The sequence below is a fragment of the Onychostruthus taczanowskii genome, unplaced genomic scaffold (assembly GCF_017590055.1).
Source record: "Onychostruthus taczanowskii isolate IOZ18803 unplaced genomic scaffold, ASM1759005v1 scaffold6, whole genome shotgun sequence".
Taxonomy (NCBI): domain Eukaryota; kingdom Metazoa; phylum Chordata; class Aves; order Passeriformes; family Passeridae; genus Onychostruthus; species Onychostruthus taczanowskii.
In genome coordinates, this window is record NW_024503679.1 from 15,989,984 (window position 1) to 16,010,760 (window position 20,777).

At 41.3% G+C, this 20,777-nt stretch overlaps 2 protein-coding genes across 5 annotated transcripts in view; both read left to right on the top strand.

Annotated features, from left to right (window-relative positions):
* The first annotated feature begins 877 nt into the window (after positions 1-877).
* Positions 878-20,284, top strand: CLPX (caseinolytic mitochondrial matrix peptidase chaperone subunit X). 4 transcript variants are annotated; one of them, XM_041419130.1, is made up of 15 exons: positions 909-1,034; positions 1,701-1,741; positions 4,646-4,806; positions 6,136-6,253; positions 10,604-10,758; positions 11,574-11,733; positions 12,891-12,932; positions 13,409-13,585; positions 14,701-14,865; positions 15,214-15,302; positions 15,831-15,995; positions 16,608-16,907; positions 17,038-17,130; positions 17,363-17,469; positions 18,506-20,284. In XM_041419130.1, exons 2-15 carry the CDS (start codon positions 1,711-1,713, stop codon positions 18,594-18,596), a joined length of 1,854 nt encoding a protein of 617 aa, XP_041275064.1. In that variant the 5' UTR covers positions 909-1,034; positions 1,701-1,710; the 3' UTR covers positions 18,597-20,284. The 4 variants fall into 4 exon arrangements, with proteins under 4 accessions (XP_041275066.1, XP_041275063.1, XP_041275065.1 ...); XM_041419132.1 differs by lacking the exon at positions 1,701-1,741 and having other exon boundaries at positions 878-1,034; positions 17,363-17,519; XM_041419129.1 differs by lacking the exon at positions 1,701-1,741 and having other exon boundaries at positions 878-1,034.
* A 121-nt stretch (positions 20,285-20,405) lies between these two features.
* The window catches only part of PDCD7 (programmed cell death 7), a 4,444-nt gene continuing 4,072 nt past the window's right edge, over positions 20,406-20,777 (top strand). The window contains exon 1 of the mRNA XM_041419136.1: positions 20,406-20,777. This exon is cut by the window's right edge and continues 346 nt beyond it. Within this exon, the coding sequence (XP_041275070.1) occupies positions 20,479-20,777 (299 nt within the window). The 5' untranslated portion in view covers positions 20,406-20,478.

Sequence of the window (20,777 nt, forward strand, 5' to 3'; positions counted from 1 at the left end):
CAGTTCCGCCGCCATCGCTACCGAGGCGGAAGTGAGCGAGGCGGGCGCCATCGCTACTGAGGCGGAAGTCACGTGCCCGCTGTGTTAATTCATGTAAAAATTTGCGTTGGAAAGGACTTTTTAAAACTCGTTTTCTTCTACCCCGCCATAGTCAGGGACTACTAGATCACGTTGTTCCACACCCCGTCTAACCTGGCCTTGAACACTTCCAGGGATGGGCCGCAGCTTCCCGGGCCATCTGTTCGCTGCGGGGCAGCTCAGGTTAATTGAGGAGGGCGGCAGGTGATACTGAGTCATTCCTCTAATGAACAGGTGGAGTCAATTAGCCCCGTTTAATTGGTATGTAATAAGTAAGAGTTGAAGGGGAGCTGAAAGAAACAGACCTATAGTTACCTGCAGTTATAGGTGTGCTCTCTGTAAGGCATGCCTAAAGGATTCACTTCATTAGACAATATATATTTATACAGTGCTCTTCCCTAACAAGACCACCCCGCAACACGCGGCATAATTTTCTATTCGCTCTCAAAATTACTTCACTATTCTTGAAATTTTTCTGCTCCCGTCTCAGCCTGATCTTGTCACGAAACGCTTTTGAAAACCTCATTTCTGTGATCTAAGGAAAATATTCCTCTCACATCGTATTTAGATGCGGAATCACAGGGACTAAACACACCTGGACGGTGCGCACAGGACCGAGCAAGTCGGGGAGCAGACTACATTTCCCGCGATGCCACGCGGCTCCCGCGCACCCATTCACTGCTGGGACTACACTTCCCATGACTCTCCGCGTGGCGAGTGCGCTCACACGGGGCGCGCTGCGGCGCGATGCCCGCTGGGATCTGCAGTCCCGCTGCGACGCGCCGCGCCGTCACGGGGGCGTTACCGGGGCGGGCGGGGCCGGACCGTCGCCAGCGAGGCCTTGTCGGCGGCGGGGGGAGCCGGCCGGGCCCGCGGCCGCTGCACCATGTCCGCCTGCCACAGCTGCGCCGCCGCCGCCCGCCTCTTCGGCTCCACGCTGCCCTCCGCCCGCAGAGGTAACCGCGCTCCGGCCTTCCCTCGCCGGGCCCGGCGGGGTCGGGCCCTTCGCGCCGCGGCCCTGAGGGGAGCCCCGGCCCCGCCGCTGCCCTTATCGCGCTGTGACAGCGGCGGGACGCGGCGGCCTTTCCCCTTTTTTCCCTCTTTTTAACCGTTTGCTGGGGTCACCCGCGCGGTGCGGCTGGGGTAAGGGCAGCTGTGGAGAGTTTGCCCTCGCTGAGGGGAGGCGGAATGCGAGAATCGAGTTTATTTCAACTGAAGCGATGCTCGGCAGCTGCCGGCCGGCGTGTGTTACTCTGCAGCGCGAGTAAATGTGGTTAATTGGATTAAAAATGGCTTAATTGCCTTAACTAATTAAAAGCCTACCTTTATGGTAGTCTAAACTTGAAATATTTCTCATAAAAATGGGTTTAGCGAAATTAATTATTACCAAATTGGTAGAAGGACGAGACTGTGCCAGCTGCTCCCTGGAAGTCGAGGGCTGTGGGAGGTTGTTACTTTTTTACTGTTTTTTCTTGTTTACCCTTTTCGTGGTGTTCTCGGGGGTGCTGAGAGCAGATAAACCCTGTGCTGCTTTGGGTGAAAGGTAGAGCACTCCCAAATTGTGCTGAAAAATCTCTCTGTTGCCACATTTGCAACAATATTTTCAATTCCTGTACCCTCAGCAATAGCCTGATGAGTCAGAGATCATTACTGCCCTTAAGAGGTGAGTTAACTCTTTGTAGGTGCCTTTCATTTCTCTCTCAGATATCAGCTGAAAGGTTCTAACCTGTGCTTTCAAACCCAGCCTGTCTGGCCTTATGCAACCCCTATGGAACAATCGACTTTAAAGCAAGTACTCTTTGGAATTCATTGCAGAATTATCTTTTTTTTTAAAATTGGTGGGGTTTTTGGTCAGATCTAAGATTCAAAAGGATTGTGTAAAAGAGCAAATGAGAGTAAAATGCAGATAGAGCAATACACTTGTTTATCCATCAGCTTTCAATGGAAGCTACATTTAAAAATAAATGTATCTTACTTTTGTGTGTCTTTTGTATTAAATTGTGTCATCTGCCAGGTGCTTTGTTTGCTGTTGCTGGTTGCTGCAAAGTTGAGAGTTCAGAGTGCACAGATCAATGTGATCAGTCGAGTGTTATGTGGGACAGTTCCAGTTTGTCACTGTGTCCCTGTCACTTTCCTGAGCAGTGGATGCCTCCAAGATCCCCCAGGCTTGCCCCAAAATTCAGTATTTATTCTGTCAAGTATCAATTAAAGGTTAATGAGGTGTTAAGGAGCTTCCCATCGTTTCTTAACTCACAAATCCCAGCACCCTGGATCGGTTCCATGGCTGCCAGCAATGTTAGGGACACGTCCTTTGAAGTCAGTGCTCCAAAAAAAACCATCACCTGAGCCTCCCTGCCAGGTGTGTGTGAGCACATCCTGCCAGATGTTACATGTTGGAACATTTATCAGAGGCTGGATCCCTCAGTGGCAGCTGCCAGGCATTGGGCTGGAATGTTGATTTCCCCTGGAAATCTCCCTCTGGGCTTATTGACTCAAGGAAGTCGTGGTGATAACTTTCTTATTGCTTCATTGTGTAATTATACGAGGATATTTTGTCCAAAAACACCACTCAGACCTCACAATAAACACATGAGGCTTTTTGTGCTCAGCCACAAGCTGACGTAGCAGTAATATGATTTTTTTCCCCTGGTTTACTCTTCACAGCTCAGTACTCAGTGCTGTGTGTAAGGTTTCATAGTTCATCCCGTGCAGTGCTCAGTGCATTCTCTGTCTCACAAGAGCACTCTGAATTGAAATGAGGAATGAAATGTTTCAGCTTCTGTGTTAGTGCTTCAGGCCACATCCCCGTGTTACCTGTGTGACTCCAGGCTTTGTTCAAGCCAGGCGAGGTGCTCATTGTTGGATTTTCAGGGGTCTTTTCTCATTTCTAAACCAAGCCTCAGTGAAGGAACCATCTCAGAGGAATGAGCCTCCAAGCCAGGGAGCTGCTGAGAGCTTTGCATTGTAAACACTCCCCACAGCTTGTTCCTCACTGACAAGTGCACTTGGCACACGGGGCTGTCAGAGTTCCCTGCACATTCACTTCACAGACACAACTGCTTCTGAGAGCCAGCCAGTGTTTTCAAGTTTTCTGTGATGTTTTTGCAGCTTACCCTGTGTAATCTAAAATGTGTTGCAGTGGCACTCAGCAGAGGAATTTAAGATGGGGAGGCTCATTGTTATTCCTCCCTCACGTTTACAGGCAGAAGCAATGCTGTTAAGAGATTTTTAAAAGATTAATTTTTGGCAGAGGAATTTAAGATGGGGAAGGCTCATTGATTGTTATTCCTCCCTCACGTTTACAGGCAGAAGCAATGCTGTTAAGAGATTTTTAAAAGATTAATTTTTACTCATGTTACAAATAGTACAAGTCATCTTCAGTAAGCAGCATGTAAGTTAATAAACCAGCTTCAAATCTCATTTGACTCTGTCATCTTTGTTGTGATTTTGCAGAGCCTGTAAGAGTTTTCCTGGTAAATTTAGGTTCCTCTTCTTTATTTTTCTCCTTTTTTATTATAGTAACAAGGTGAATTTTCAGAGTATCCTCTTTCAGCTAAGCTCCCATCTCTTGGTTGCTGTCGTTTCCTCTTTCAGAGCAAACGAGCTGTGCTTCTCTTGCCATTCTTTCCTTTTCTTATTTTTTTGAAGAGTTTCTGGATGTTCCATGGGATTCTCTCATCCCCATAACAATAAACCTGTGTGTTGTCAGCAAGTCTGTAATTGTTGCTGTATAGCTCTGCTGTCAGTAGGGCACAGAGTCCTTACCAAAACCTTCGAGCCAAGTGAGAAATTTGCCACTTCAAATGCGAGAGATGAGATACAGATCCCGGGCTGTTGTTGATGTTGAAATCACAAGCACAACATATGTTGGCTCACGTCATGCCCTGCCGTGAAATGCAATCCTGCCCGTGTTGCAAGAGGAGGAAAAGGCTGTTTAGTTTCACAGGGAGGGTTTTTTCCATGTTGGCAAGAAGGAATTCCAGCAAAGTGAAGGTTACGCCGAGTTTGCCGGTGCCGGCCGGTCGGTGAGTGCCAAATAGGACACAGCTCCTCAGGTTCCCTCAGCTCAGCTCTGGGTGCCAAGAGGTGCCTCAAATTCCTGGAAACTAATTTTTAGTGGAGTTCCCAAGTGAAAGCCAGATCCAGCTGTCTGAAACAGCTGATTTGTGCATAATAGAGACTCTTCAAAGGTTTCTGTCTTTATTATTTCACAATAAAAGCTGTGAGTTGATTGTGTTTATCGTTCTGAGGATCAGTTTCATAACTGGGATGTTCCCTATTTCATGCCATAACAGGACTCTCAGTTGTCTGAAGTTAGAAGATCTGAAATTATTTTGGGGTCTTTTTTGGACAACCAAGGTAGCTTTCAACAAGGTGAACACTAAGGTGGTAAAGATCATTTATTTTGGATAATTAAAATCTGTTCAGAGCTGAATTCTTTTGCCAAAACCTTTAAGCTCCACTTAAAGTAAATCAGTTCTGAGATTTGGTGGCAATGGAATTAAAACAGGAGAATTTTAATATTTAACTTTCTTTTTTTTCTTTTTTTTTTTCTTTTTTTTTTTAGGTATTACTTGTGGTCGAACACGCATCCCCGTTTTAGGAAAACTTGGGACTTTTGAAACTTGTTCTCTAAAACGAATTCCTCTTAGAAACTTTTCAGAAACACCAGCATATTTTGCTTCAAAGGATGGTGCAAGCAAGGATGGTTCTGGAGATGGAAGCAAGGTAATTTCCACAAACTGGGGGTTTCAATAATTTATGTAAAATGTCCCTTACATTTTTTAAATTTTTTTACTTAAAATTTATCTCAAAATTTTTGCCAACTCCTGATATTTCTAATCCCTTACATTGCTGCAACTGGCAGTGAAGAAAAAATAAATTGTATTGTGAATTTGTTAGGAGATAAACCCTGTCAACATCCCACAATGCTTTTCCCAGTTTTATAGGTCTTTTTGCTCAGTGTAAACTTGAAAATTTTACTTGATGTCATAAATCAAGAACAGGATTTCAGGAAAGAGTAGTAATCAGAGCTATTGCTCCCAAGTAGACTTTTTTAAAGTACATTTTAAGTGTTTCTGGGTTTAGAACTGGTTTGTCTTAAGTAAGACGAGTCAGTGAGGACATGAGCTCACCTCTTGTTAGTCAGTAGTAGTCTATTTTTATCCTAGTCATTCTCTGTAATTATAGTTAATAAACAGCTTCTTCAGATAAATTATTACCTTGGAATAAAACTGCTCTTTAGTCAGCAAATAACATTTTGAGAGTTCACAGGCAATAACTTTGCCTTAGTATGGTGTGTTGTGAACCTGAGGAACTGTCCAGGTGACACAGGTCTGTTCTGAAGGTGCAATTAAACTTTTTAAAAAATAAATAAAAAGATAAATTAATAATTTTTTTTTTTTCTTGAAAAGGGTTGTAAGGAGAAATCAGTAGGCAAGACAGGTTTAAAAAAATGAAGAGCTGCCTTAGAAATGGGAAGAGAGATTTTTGCTGTTTCCTAAAATATAATAACTTGTATTAATCAGAGTATGAAGGCATAGATACAGATATAAGTAAAAAATGCAGTATTTCCAAGCACTTTGAAATGCATGTTTTAGCATAGATTGCTGCACCTGCCCAGGAAGTGAGAGGAGCTGTGGCTTCAGAAACCCTTAGACTCCACACAGTTGACATAAAAAATACTCTCTCAATATGATTTGTTTTCTTGTCTGGCATTAAAACATCAAAACACATTATTGAAACAGAGCTTGTTACTGTTCTAGTGCCAGACAAGCAGCTCTAAGGCAGGTGTGGGATACCTCTTCCATGGGCATCCAAGACTGGCAGACCTGGGAAATGCAGATGTATTTGTAAATAATTTGCAAACGTAAAACACTTCCAAGTGTTTGTGTCAAATTCTTCTGTGTATCCAAAGCTTTTAAAAAATCCTGACAATAGCTACTTTGTCATTCAGCTGTTGCCAAATTCAGATTATTTGATTCCATGAGCACACTGCTAAATGCCTGCTGTACCAGCTCCATTGTTTGGGGCTAATTGTCTGGAAATCTCTTTTAGAAATCTGTTGGTGAGGGTGGTGGTAAAAAGTCAAGCTCTGGAAGCTCTGGGAAAGGAGGGAACCAGCTGCGCTGCCCAAAGTGTGGGGACTTGTGCACACACGTGGAGACCTTTGTGTGTAAGTTTTCCTTAAAACTTCCTTGTTTTAAATAGGCACAGATGTGACTTTGTGATTTTACATAGCCCTGATAGCTAAGTGGCAGTACCTAATTACATGGTGTCAGAAGTTTTGTTATGCTCAGTTTGGCCTTGTTGGTGTAACCAACATTTATTGTCTCTGTGGGTACATTTGTGTAATTCCCATGAAGTGTGGGGATGTGGTAGTGGAATTCACATTGCATCTGTGAAATGCATTTTTAAAATAGTTCATGGCATTTTATACTTAATACCATTTGAACTACAGGTACTTTCACATCTCTATTATATAAGTATATACCTTATATATGTGCATTTGTAATGCCTGTCCTTTCTTTCCTAAATAATATAACTTTAATCCTGCATGTACTATAACTAAAGTGCTTATCCAGCAGAGGAATTAGTGTGTGACAGATGGCTTACTGGAACAGTCTTCCATGGCAAAGTCAGAGCTATAATACATTCCAAACAGCAGGCTGGAAAGTCCAGCTAGAAAATCCAAAATGCTTGTTCTCCAGCAGCAATTGCTCCTTTTTTTTTTTTTTTTTAAGTATAATCCAAATTAATGCCATTTATTCTTTAGGTTCTATCAGTCTTGAAGATATTTCCTACCTTATTTCAGCACTAATGAGACCAGCTTAGAAAACAAGAACTTTTGTCAGAAAGCAAATACCCACTGTTAGTTGGTGAGGTCAAGGAGCAAGTATCAAGTCATGATCAGACTTGTGCACTAAGAGGCTTAAGACAAGGTCAGCATAAACATGTTCAGCAATTGTTGATATAACAGCTGACAAAAATAATGAGTGGATGTGCTGTTATTTGCTGCTACTCGTGTGAAATAGTATTTAAAATGATCAAATGTCACAATGAATCACAAGACAGTTCTATAGCAATAACAGTATATTTATTTAGAGAAAGGATCAGTCCTCAGTAATTTTTCTCCCTTGGAATAAGGTTGTTTTTCCAGTTTGTTTGAAACTATAGGCAACAAGGTATTCTGCAAAACCTGGCACCAATTCATGGAACTGGAAATCTGATCCTGTCTGGTGCTCAGTGTGGTTTCTCCCTGGACTGGGTGTGGTTGGAAACTAGAAGGATTTTTAATCTCATTTACCTTCTTGTGATTCATGAGCAGGCAGAGATGTTTTTGAAACTCTCTCACTTCACTGGTGTGTTTCCCTTGGTGCTGCAGTTTGTGCTTTTGGCTGGAATACCATTCAATCATTGTCCCAGAACATCCCTGGAAAGCAGAGATGGGATTTAGTGCTTTCTCAGTGTTGTTGGGAACACTTAAGCGTGCCTGGAAAATTCCTTGGGAACAGGATTTATTCATACCAACACTATGGGAGAACATGTCTTGATAGATACAATTTAAAATTCCCAAGTAGTGAACCCACTTGAGTTGCAGCATCAGAATAACACAGGTTCTGTAAACAGCTTGGGACTGGAAACCCACTTTTTTCCAAAGTTCCTGGGAGTCCTGGTGAAGTTTTTCTGGACTTGTGTTATTCTGGTTTACTCTGTTAATTTGAGCAAACTGCTTCCCAACCACATTCTATAAAGCAGCTGGAAAACAGAAGTTCTAAATATCTTAAAATTGATTTGAAAAAAGAAAACAAAAACTAAGAAAAATAAATCTGTTCAATTCTGCCCAAAACGAATGAGTTGCAAGTTGTATTAAGCCTACTGTAACTTGATTTTTTTGTTGTTGCTTAGTCAGGAAAAATGATGAATTTGCACAGTTCTGGTTAGAATTGCCAACCTGCAGAGCCTTAAATAAATATCTAAAACCAAAGGAAAACATTCAATTAGCATTTGTTTCAGTTTAAATATTTTATTTTCAGTCATTTTGAGAGAAGCAGGGAAGCAAAATACTGAATAAAAGCCATGTTCATTAGAAAATTAATTGCCATTGAGTGGCATTGTGACAGGCTGGTTCTCCAGTGGAGTTTGTTTTTGATGGAGCTTCTCTTTGTATCTGCAAATCTTGCAGAAAGATTTGCTTGGCAATGGTTTTCCAGTAATTAACAATGAAGGGAAAATATGAGGCAAACAAAAAGTTATTTTGCTTTGCCCTCCTTTTTCAGCAGCTCCTGTATTGTTTTGGGTTGTGAAAGTCTGTGAGGAGAGTTTATGATCAGTGAAATAAGACTTGATCCTCAGATGTGGAGTGAAATCCAATAGCTGAAAGCTGATTGACATAAGAAGCCTTATCTGGGTGCAGTTTTACTGTCTCCACCTGATGCCAGCAGGTTACTCCACCCTCCAAAGCAGCACTTCCCTGCTATTGTACACACTCAGAAGCTTCCCTGCTTTCTTTTTCCTGGTTTGGGGTTTATTTTTTCCCTTACAGCAATTTGATAGCAGCCCATTATCTCAACCCTACAGCTCTTTTTAATTTTAATCCTCTGATTATTTCTGTTTCCTGTATGTTTTGTAAAAACCTGCCATTTCTTTTTGGCAAGGTCAGCTCACACAGACTTCAGAAATGCCTTTGCTATGCAGCCTCTGTGGCAATGTTGTCTGATGCAGAACAACATTTAACTTGCATTTTGGCACACTGGAAATATTTGCAGACACCTTAATGACAGGGAGGTAATTTGACATGGATGTTCTTTGTTGTGCTTTTATGTGTTTGCTGAAAGAACATATGAAAACGTGCCAGTATTTAGGATTAGCAAAGTTGCCTGCAACTCAATTGTGTACTCTTTTTTTTTTCTTTTTTTTTGTGAAGATGCCCCATAGTACTCTTACAGTCCACTCCTTATTTTCTGGGGTTTTTAAATCATTCATGTGGCTCTATAAAGGCACCAACCATTCCCATGGCTATTCTATCCTAAATAAGCCTTGCATAAGGAAGGAGAGCAGCCTCATGGCACTGTAGTCATCACAAATATCAGAGGTGTTTTGAGTGAGCCCTGGGAGAAAGGTTGAGTTGTTTTTATTCCCTACAATATCCTTGCTAAATAATAGTTACATAAGAGGAATGGGTTTGTGCAAGTGGATTTCCATCACATTCCCATGAGGCAGATAACAGTAATTTGGAAGGTTGCCAGGAGAACTTCCAGGCTGTAACACAGAATTTCTTTGAAGTAAAGTTAATAAAGCTGTGTTGGTCACAGTATTAGTTGCTATATTCTTAAAGTAATCTGTTGGTCTTGCTTATCCAGGTGTAAGGTGGGACCTGTGGTAAGAAAAACCCCACCCACTCCTCTTCTGCTGATGCCAGTCCTATGGGAGACAACAAGTTATAAATAAGCAGCTTGTTTATTGCTAGAGGGTGTTGTTACAGTCAGCTGCTGCTACAGTGTTCAAGCCATTTTCCAAAAACTTTTTATGATTTTAGAAGTTCTGACATTGAAGTTTTCATGGGGTTGTTTTTCTGCAGTTACTTAACTTGTAATTAAATTCATTTGCTGGTATATTTCTTTTAAATTTATCCTATTGCTTGTGATTTGCATTTAGTAGCATAATAATATGGCTGGAAAGGATCTATTCTGAATCACTTATATTATTCTTCTCTACTGTGTGTTTTCATTATTTCAACTTTGCTTTGCCAAAGGAAAAGAAGAGCAATGCAGGTTCTCATTTTCAGGCTTATGAAACCAACCTCTGCAGATTTCTTGAGACATAGTTCACAAAGCCAGCAGCAGGAGGGTTTAGCTTTTGGAATTTGAAAGAAATTTGTCCTAGTCCTGACAGTAAAAATAAATAAGCAGATCATCTTGCAAAACATCCAAGTCCTTGATGGTTTGTTGCATACCACAGCTGCCTGTTGTTGGGGTGAGCCCTTTGGGTGACCCCCCTGTGCTCCATGTCCTGGGCTTGGGTGACTCAGGCCTGATCCACAGTGTTCCAAAGCCAGAGGGATGCAGAGAGCAGCAGCTGCCAGAGCCCTCCTGTAATGCTGTCTTTGATATTCTAGACTGCTTCCCTGCACTTTAGTCTGTGCCTAACCACAATATTTTATTTTGTTGTCAGTTTGAGAGTTAGGAACATTTCCTGCACAGCTAAAGCCTTCATTAATTTTGTCTCTCTCAGGAGTGTGATGCTACTTGGATGAGTATCAAAAGGAATTTTGTGTTTAATCCATTGTCTAGTTGCTGCCCAGCATTCTGATTTTTTTTGGGCAAAATGTGTTCCCTCTGTGTCAAATTTCATAGGCCAATAATAGCTTTTAAATGTTCTAAGGTGAGTGAGGGAGAAGTGTTGTGTAAACACAGAGAGGCTGTGCTGTCTTACAGGTGCTTGTCCTGTGTGATGAGCTTGGACAGAAGCAATTCCTCTTACTGTTTTGTTTGATTTTTTTTGTTTTGTTTGACTTTTTCTGCAGCTTCCACCCGTTTTGTGAAGTGTGAAAAGTGTCACCACTTTTTTGTTGTCCTGTCAGAGGCAGACACAAAAAAGAGCATCATTAAAGAGCCCGAGTCAGCAGCAGAAGCTGTGAAATTGGCATTCCAGCAGAAGCCACCACCTCCACCGAAAAAGGTATGTTCTGAATTCCAGCCAGAGTTCCCTCCTCTTGCAGCCTGGAGAAATGCTTCCTTTAATCTGCATCAGGTGTGCAATGGGCTGCTGGGACAGAGCAACAACCAATAAAGATGATTAGCTCAAGATTAAACCTTTGTGAGCTGTGTGACCCAGCAGAGCACTGATAAAGGGAACAAGTAGATCCAATAAAGGTATTGGAGCTGTTTTTCTCTGTCTTGTGGTTTCATTTTCTTCTTTGACCTTGAGGCTGACCTCAGCCCTCACCAACCTAGTAACTTTTCTTTCTCACTGTGGCCTTGCATTCTGTATTTTTATTTTGGCAGCTTCTTTCTGTAGCTGCAGAGCCTTTTATTTGGTGTGGATTTGGGTGAGAGCTGTAGCTGATTAACTTGTGGCCATGGTCCTTCTGAAGTCACTTGGTTTCCCTCTGGAGATTAGTGAGGAAGCCTTTTGTGTTTCTCAGTTCTTGGTGGACTGTAATGGTTTCTGAACCTGCACGCAGCTCCTTGATAGGCCTCTTTTAAGAAAATAAGTGTTCTCAAAATTTCTGTTTCTCTTAAAAATTTGGGTGAAAATAGCAGTGGGCTTGTATATTAGTAGGGCAGAACTGACAGACAGTATGAGTCTGTGTGAGCATTACGGTTTTTAAGTAAACTTATCAACAGGAATATGTTTTGCATTTTAGATGTTATTTTCTGTTTCTCAGGTCTGTAACAGTTCAGACCAAAGTCTATCTTTGGCACAATATACTATTTTTCCTTTTTTGCTGCAAGACAATTTAGAAGTGTTACTGAGATGGAGCTGTTTTTCAGATTTACAACTACCTCGACAAATACGTTGTTGGTCAGTGTTTTGCCAAGAAGGTGCTTTCAGTTGCTGTGTATAATCATTACAAGAGAATCTACAATAATATCCCATCTAACATGAGACAGCAAGCAGAAGTTGAGAAACAGACTTCTTTAACACCAAGAGGTTTGTATGATTTTTGGTATTTTTCTACCATAAATTACCATTTCAGGGCTCTAACTTGAGAAATCTGAGAAAGATTTTACCCTGACTCTAGATGTTCTATAATTGAAATGATCAATAAGAATTTCTACTAAATGTAATTTTCACTGTGAACTTCTGTGATTTATTTAAATGGTAAGCAGAAGGTTTATGGTGCTTACCATATTAAATGCTTAGCCCTTTTTGCTGATGCATATTATGGGGTATCCTCCTTTAACTTTCTAAAGTGAGTCTCCTAATTTTTTCTTTCTAATCTCATTTACTACTTAACGGTAAATCTGCTGCTGAATCTGCAAGCAGCAGTGCAGATCAGAAGGTGATATTTGCATAGGTAAATGGATGAGTACTTGGATTTCTAACTTGCCTTGCTCCTGCTGGCAGCATCTGCTGGTCACCACAGTATTGTTCCATATCCAGCAGGTGTAGATGGAGTTACTCTTGGCAGTACTTTTGCTGCTGAGTAAGTGTGTAGCTATGTTGGTCTAATTTATTTTTAGAAGTAGGATTAAGTTACCATCTCTGACTCAAAGTGTACCTTGGGTGGTTTTTTTAAAAGGTGTTTTGTTCTGTCTTGCAAAAGTTACCATATAGATCTCCTTTTTTTGAATTAACATAAGTCTTTTAAATGAGGAGGGAACATTGTTAGCACTGTTCTGGTAATGGTAAGAGAGCAGTTGTGTACCTGGCACCAGGAATTTCCTGACCCTCCACAGGGAGATAACATGGTCCATACCCACAGAGACTGATGTGAATGTTTACATATTTCAGAGTTCTGTCTTGTAACAAGGAACATTGTTACACTCAGGGAGAGTTTAAGGAAGCCTCTTCAAACCAAAATTGTTACTCCATTTTTTTTCCCCTTCTATAATTGGTTTTAAAGTGAAAATCTAATTAGAGGTAATAGATTGTTGTTTTTAGAAGTAGATAGCTTGCTGGCATTTCAAAAACATGCAATTTGGGTTTTGGGTTAATTTTGACAGCAATAAAAATAGCTCTTCTGGGGATTTCTTGTCAGAAATACATTCATAGACAGTGATGTATTCAGAAGAGGGCAAGAGGTGGAGAATTTATAAGCTTTTATAGCCTTACTTTTTTATGACTGTTTTCATCCTCTCTCTTAGAATTAGAAATCAGAAGACGGGAGGATGAGTACAGATTTACAAGTAAGTGAACCCTCTCCTCATGTCCTCCTCTGCAATACCTACTTTATGACATGGAGAAGAGTCTTTAGTGACTGCTAGTTTGAAATGTTGGGTGAAGTCCAGTGCTTGTACTTTTTGTCACGGAAATCCACAGCTTGGGTTTATTTCTTCTTGTATGTTAAAAAAATGTGTAAGAAATTAGAGTAAAAATGAGTAAATTTGTAAGGAGTGAAAATTTCTCTTGCTTTTTAATGTAGAGGAATGCTTTTAGGTCATCCACTGTGCCATTGGAAATTCTTTTCCTATATGGCTGTGCAAAAGTGTGGTTGGAGCTGCTGTTTGTGTAATAATTGTACTGTATTTCTGTTGCTTTCCTCTCTGTAAGCTTCTGTACAGAGAGAGTTCTGGGTTTGCAGAAGAAGCTTGCTGTTATTGTGTGTCTAAAGTAGTGACAGACCTTGTTGGTGCTCAAACAGTGCTGTTACTGTTCTCTTCAGAACTCCTGCAGATTGCTGGAATCAGTCCACATGGTAATGCTTTGGGAGCATCAATGCAGCAGCAGATGAACCAGCAGATACCTCAGGAAAAACGGGGAGGAGAAGTACTAGATTCAGCCAATGATGACATTAAACTTGAAAAAAGTAATATTTTGCTGCTTGGACCAACTGGATCAGGTATACAGCTGCATGTTTCTATAGGTGTCCTATTTTTCATGGAATTTGTTGTTAATGGGTGATTTTCCTCTTCTGTAATTATTCAGATTTGGTTTATAAGAAAACTAAACTGGATTGGATTCCATGTTAACACGCTGAGCTAGTGGCCTTAAAAAGGAATGATCTGTAGTTGTATGGTTTTCTTTTTTTTTAATGCCTTTATTTACTGACTGAATAAAATATGCCACTTTGACCAAAAAGTGGCACTTACAGTTTCACTGCTTTAGCTGGCAAGCTGAGATGTTGCAGTTAGTGCTGTTTCACCTCTGGGACAGATTAGTTGCAGGGAGTTGGAAAGAGAGATGACTTTGTATGTTCATAAGACTTGGGAGTGTTTGTGCTGAAGTGATAGCATTTTGCAGACTTTTTGGGAGAACATTCACTAAACAATATTTTAATTCTGTTTCTTCCCAACTTCAAAGCAGGAGCAATTGGACTTTGCACTGCACCCTGAGTGTCTGCAAAGGACTACTGATTTATTTAATCTTTAAACTCTGCAAGTACATGTGTTATGGTTTTTATATTGTGTGACATTTTGTGATACTGTATGCATTTCAAGCTGCCTTAAATGTGTATTATTAAAGTAAAACCAGAAATACAACCTGCCAATGCAAAAACCACTGCTTATGAAAGCTATCTCCCTGGGAAAATATTCTTATATTAAGATGTTGGTATGATTCAGAATGTTTAATAAGAGTAATGATGATCCTGTGGTAAATCCTTGAATGGTTTGGGTTGGAGGGTACCTTAAAGCTCCCCTTGTTCCACCCTTGCCGTGGGCAGGGACACCTTCCACTATCCAAAGTTGCTCTAAGCCCCATCCAACCTGGCCTTGGACACTCCCAGGGATGGGGCAGCCACAGCTTCTCTGGGCACCCTGTGCCAGGGCCTCCCCACCCTCACAGACAAGGATTTCTTCCCAATATCTCATTTAAACCCACCCTCTTTCAGTTAAAGCCATTCCCCCTTGTCCTGTCACTACACACCCTTGTTAGAAATCCCTGTCCAAGCACTTGGATTTGTGTGCTCTAAGAGAAATGTGTGTCAGTTCTACCATGCAGCTTTTGTTTTACCAGGTAAAACCTTGCTGGCTCAGACTCTGGCTAAATGCCTAGATGTTCCTTTTGCCATCTGTGATTGCACCACCTTGACTCAAGCTGGCTATGTTGGGGAAGACATTGAATCTGTCATCGCTAAACTCCTGCAAGATGCCAACTACAACATAGAAAAAGCACAGCAAGGTAAACTTCTCATGTGTGTTACAGAGACTGTTCATTTTGTTAAAGTGCTCTAACCTTTTGAGACTAACAGTATTCCTGAAATTGCTGTCCTGCTGCATGTACCCAAAGTTTAAACCAGATGGAATGAACCTGAAAAGAGCTCAACATGTTTTTTTTTTTTTTGTTTAAACCAGATGGAACGAACCTGAAAAGAGCTCAACATGTATTTTTTTTTTGTTTTGTTCACAATTGGCCAAAATGACACATTTTTGCAGTTGGGAAGTAGAACAGGAATCTTATTATTCTCTGTAAGTACTTGCTTCTCTTTAAAAGTAGGGTCTCCTTTAAACCCATTTTCTGTAACTGCAGGAATTGTTTTCCTGGATGAAGTAGATAAGATTGGCAGTGTTCCTGGTATCCATCAGTTACGGGACGTTGGGGGAGAAGGTGTTCAACAGGTAAATATTTCTGTGGAGTAATTTTACTTCCTGAGTGAACAGGACATAGGATCCTGTCATGTCAAACAGCATGGGAATGTATGGAGTCATGGTTCTTCAGTTCCTTCTTTATTCACCTTCAAAATACACATCTTTCCTCTTGACTTTGTTAAAAAACGTAATCTCAAAACCAATTTGAGACATCCTGATGGAAGCATTTTAGTTCAAAAATGTCTTTGCAGCATTCATACAGCCAGTTCATAATGTAGGCAAGGACAGCTAACAATTCCCATTTAAACAAAACTCTTAAAGCTGCTCATCATTATATGCATAACATGCATGGGACCCACATTAAAGGAACATTTTTGTTCTTGAGTGGGATTGTCTAATAGGGAAAACTGACTTTTTTGGACACTTACTGTTACTATGAAGGCAAAAAGGAGCAAAAAATAGGAGTGTATTTGTTAAAGTGAACATATCATGGTGTGCCCCTTTATATGATGCTACAGAATGGAAATTTTTATTGCTTTCTTGTTTCTTCTTTCTTAGGGCTTGTTAAAATTACTTGAAGGCACAATAGTAAACGTTCCAGAAAAGAATTCTCGGAAACTACGTGGAGAAACAGTGCAGGTTGACACAACAAACATTCTGTTTGTAGCTTCTGGTGCTTTTAATGGTCTTGACAGAATTATCAGCAGGAGGAAAAATGAAAAAGTGAGTGCATGAGGCTGTATCCAGGCTGAAAAATCATCATCCTGATCACTGTTCGCGACACTGACTTCTACAGGTCTTGCTGTATTTGTAAACACACTTAATTTCTTTATTTCAGCAAGTGGTGCTAAAAACCATCATCATCTTAAAATACCTGGTCCTGCAGTTCACTGTTTTGTAGATTAATGTCTGGGGACTGGGTTCTGGCTGCAGCATTCTTACAAAATGTGCTCCCTGTCTAACACTAAAGGAGTGAAATTCAATTATTGTTCGTGTAGCTTCCCGTGTAAGCAAACTTGCCTGAATTTACTTCACTTATGAAGTGTCACTGGTACTTGTAAAATGACCAGAACATGTTGATAACCTTCTTTCTTTTAAGAAAAGGTTGCTCTTGCACTGATGTATTAATCCTTCACTGAGGAGAGTCAGTCTTTTAAGAAACTGATTGTATGCAAGGGGTCTAATTTTACTCTGAGTAGTTTCTTGAGCTCAAATTAGTACACAATGACCTAATCAGTCACTGCAGATTTTTTAATACTCATGGAAAATGATTTATTTTCATCAAGAAAACTCAGTTATTACAGTTCTCTGAGCAGAACACATTTGTTTTTGCAGTACCTAGGATTTGGGACACCATCTAACATGGGGAAAGGCAGAAGGGCCGCAGCAGCAGCTGATCTTGCCAATATCAGTGGAGAGTCTGACCCACAGGAGGATATTGAGGAGAAGGATCGCCTCCTGCGCCACGTGGAAGCCAGGGATCTCATCGAGTTTGGCATGATCCCTGAGTTTGTGGGACGTTTGCCTGTCGTGGTTCCTCTGCACAGCCTGGATGAGAAAACCCTCGTCCGGATTCTGACGGAGCCGCGGAACGCTGTGGTTCCTCAGTACCAGGCGCTCTTCAGCATGGATAAGGTTTGAGTTTTCATTTGATGGCTCTTTGGTGTTCATTTTTAGAAATACAGGGGTTTCAGTAATGCTTGTACTCGCCACATTGAGTTATAAATGAAATTATTAACTGAACTTGTCATTTTTCTCTGTGTAGTGTGAATTAAATGTAACTGAAGATGCATTGAAGGCTATAGCCAGACTGGCCCTGGACAGAAAAACTGGTGCCAGAGGTCTTCGATCTATAATGGTGAGTAAATTAAGTCTTACAAACAGCAAATGAAGCTTCCTGGATTTGTGTGTATGGACCTAATCTTGACCATTTCCAGTGAAAGCCACACTTAGTTCTGGCCCTCACATGGATACAGTAAGTCTTTCTAAAGCTGTGAGTATTCAGAGTTCTTCCAAGAAGACTCTCTGAAAATCACTTGTTTATGTAGAAGAGGGCATACAGAAATATTTTCCCCTCTATTTTCTTGTAGGAAAAGCTGCTGCTGGAGCCCATGTTTGAAGTGCCCAATTCTGACATCGTATGTGTGGAAGTTGACAAAGATGTTGTAGAAGGCAAAAAAGAGCCAGGATACATTAGGTAAAACGGTAACAGAAGTAGCAGAACAGACCAGTAATACAACTAGACAGGTATTCTGATGGAATAAGCACAAATCATGCACACAACCTAAAAAAGATGCAATGCTCTGTATCTTGTACACAGCTGAATTAGTGCCAGTTCTGTCCTAGAGACTTTGGATTTGTATTACTTTAGTTTTCAAACAGAAATTTTAAAATAAACATATGTGAAGTTACTTTTGTGTGTGTATACCTGTAGAAATGGAAGTAAATTTTGAGGTAACAGTAAAACTTTGAAATTCAGTTGTGATTGTACTAAAATTTCTGAAATGAAATTGTTTCTTTCTCTTCCTACTTTTTACCACAGATGTGGGGGTTTTTGTACAAGCTCCAGGCTGCAACAGTTTTCTACATTACTCTTGCAGCAGTGGAGAGCCACAAAGGCACAGCTATTGATTTGCTGAACTCTTGTTAAAATAATCAATTTAATGTTGTAAAGAGTATGGTGATGATGTGCAATGTTGAAAACACTGGACAAATCTGCATTAAAAAAAAAATCCAACCATTTCCATGAATGAAGGATGGAATTAAGAGAGAATGGGTCAGGTTAAAAAATTAATTTCTGAATTTCAGGTCTGAAATTTAGGACCTGTGTCTTGGTTTCTGTCACTGACAATGTTGTTTGAGTGGCTGTATCCACTAAGGTACAGCTACTCATTCCAGCACCTTGTCTGTGCTGAAGCCTGGCTCAGCCTTGTGTTGTTGGAGGGAGTGAAAAGTATTACACTGATGGTTGCTTGAAGTGATTTTGTGTAGCACCAGAAACACTGAATTTATTGATTAAATCAAACAACTTACTGAAAGTCAGAAGGCTAATTGAATTCAGCTAACGAGCCTGTGTGCTGGTGGCACTGCAGATGTGCACAGCAGCATTTCCAGAGCAGGAGGTCAGGACTTCTGCCACGGGGCTCTGTGCATGTGACGTGTTTGTCAGAAGCTATGGAAAGTGTCTCTTGTTCTTTCCCTCTAAGGTGTCTGATCATTCCTTCCAATCCTAGGGCTCCCACCAAGGACTCATCAGAAGAGGAGTACGACTCTGGAGTGGAGGAGGAAGGCTGGCCTCGGCAGGCAGATGCTGCAAACCATTAAACACTGTCAGAACTCTCACCTGCAAAAAGCTCACTCGGTTCTTTCCTTGCCTCCAGCCTGACCCCAAAGGCACCAGATCTGCCTCGGATACGATTCCTGATGAGAAACTTCATTAGCTAAATCAGATCGTGTATTTTACTGCAGCATCACCTTGATTTGATGGACAGAGTGTGGACTGGGGTGGCATAATGTTCAAATATGAATTGTATATTACACTTGTTCAATTAAAATGTATAGCAAATGCAGCAGCACCTGCACTGCCCTTGCAGAAACTAAACCAGCAGCGCAGGTGCTGCCAATAGTTAGATTTAACAATAATGTTACTCTACAAGTGGGAAATCAAAATGAATTTTTAGTAGAGGGTGAGTAAACTATCTTAGCTCCTGGTACGGCTCACAGGGGGTTATGTTCAGGTCAGTGTTAGAGTCCTGCTGGTGTGTGACACCCAGCGGGCACTGGAGTGGCTTGTTACATTGGTGGGGGACACGTTTGTGACACTGCTGGGAGGTTCTGCTAAAATGTGATGCTGGTTTGTTACAGTCATTTGAATATCAATAATACCCTTCACTTCTCCATTGGGAGCTTTAATCACCTTGGATACTGTGAAAGAAGGTGAAGTCTGCTTTTCCAGAGGGGTCAACAAGATTGCTAGGAAGCAGTAAAACCATCTAAATTTGGATGAGAAGTCGCCATAAATTTTTAAATATTAATGTTCTAATATAGTACATTTTGTTTAACGTATTGGAACTATCATGCATCAATTTTTTGGTGCCAGGTATTTGCCCAACCTATCTTATAATGTTAAGAGATGAAAGAAGTAAATGTATAATATTTTTGCTGTAATCAGTAGTGATTGTTCACATGACAATGCTTTTTAAGTTATATTCTCAAATGCTAGTATTGCATCTTGTGGGTTTGTCTTTGATTTTAGTCTCACAGCAAGCAATCTTCCCTCTTCTGTTCTCCACCAAAATTAATTCAATCCTTTAGCAAAGTCTTTGTAAAACACTAAAGGACCTGTATGTTTTCGATTTGTTTCAGGAATTAAAATTGTCACTTAAAACTTTGTTTTGTTCTTCGGTGAAAACGTGGACTTTAGTTTCCCTAAAACTTTAATTCACACTATTTAAATAAAATTTTCATCCTTCTTTTTAGTCTAGTGGATGTTTTAGGACAGGAAAGGATACCGAAAATCTATTGACCCTATTTTTGTCATTAATTTTTGTCATGTAAATTCTGTGTAATTCTTGTGTTCTTCCCTAGCAGCAGTGTGACATGCAGTTGTAGCCAGGTGCAACAGATACTTCCCGTGGGATTACAGATTCTTTTCAGGTTAAATGACCCACTAATGGTTCAGAAAAAGCTGCATTTGGAGTTGAGGATATTTCTAGAAGCTTGGTCCCCTCAAAATGGGAATTTGTGGTGAACTATCTGTAACTGCATCCTCACTTTCCTTTTTGTAGAGTGAAAAAAACATAACAGCTTTTAATTCTGAATCCTTTAATTCAAATCCTTTTTTAAACAGATAGAAAAAACCACCACATTTTAGGTGAAACTGTTCAACAACTTAGTTTTGAAAGTTGTTTGGAATTCTGTAACCAAGAACTGTTTTTAAGGAAATAAAAATGCCGTGTAACTACAGTTTGTACTTCACCTCTGGCGTTTGAATAAAAGCGATTATTCAAGCAGCGGCGAGTTGTCATCCCTGACGCCATCCCTGCATATTTTAACTTTTAGGAGTAGTTTTTGAAATTGAATTTTTAAGTGGAGCCGGGAGGCGGGCGGGGCGGGTCCTCCGGGCCGCCAGGGGGCGCTCTGGCGCTGTGCTGAGGCGGGCGCTGAGGCGGTGTCATGGCGGCGCGCTGAGGGCTGCGGCGGGAGCATGGCGCAGCCGCCGCCGTTCCCCGCCCGCCTCCCGCCGCCCTTCCGCGCCTTCCCGCCGCCCTTCCCCGGCCCCGCCGTCCGCCCAGCGCCCTTCGCGGTAGGACCAGCGGCACCCCCGCCTTTCTTCTTGCCACCGCCGCCTGCGGCTGAGGGGGGACCGCGCTTCCCGCCGGGCGTCCCTTACTTAGCGGCGGCCCCGCCGCGGGCAGCGGCCGAGGAGGAGGCGGTGCAGCGGCAGCAGGATGAGCTGTGGCTGTCGCAGTTCCTCGGCCGCCGCCGCGCCGCTCCCCCGCCGCC

Coding starts and splice junctions, on each gene's coding strand:
- CLPX (XM_041419129.1), top strand. CDS start 965: ATGTCCGCCTGCCACAGCTGCGCCGCCGCCGCCCGCCTCTTCGGCTCC. Junction 15,303..15,830: donor GGGGAGAAGGTGTTCAACAG/GTAAATATTTCT, acceptor CTTCTTTCTTAG/GGCTTGTTAAAATTACTTGA. Junction 17,131..17,362: donor GAGGTCTTCGATCTATAATG/GTGAGTAAATTA, acceptor ATTTTCTTGTAG/GAAAAGCTGCTGCTGGAGCC.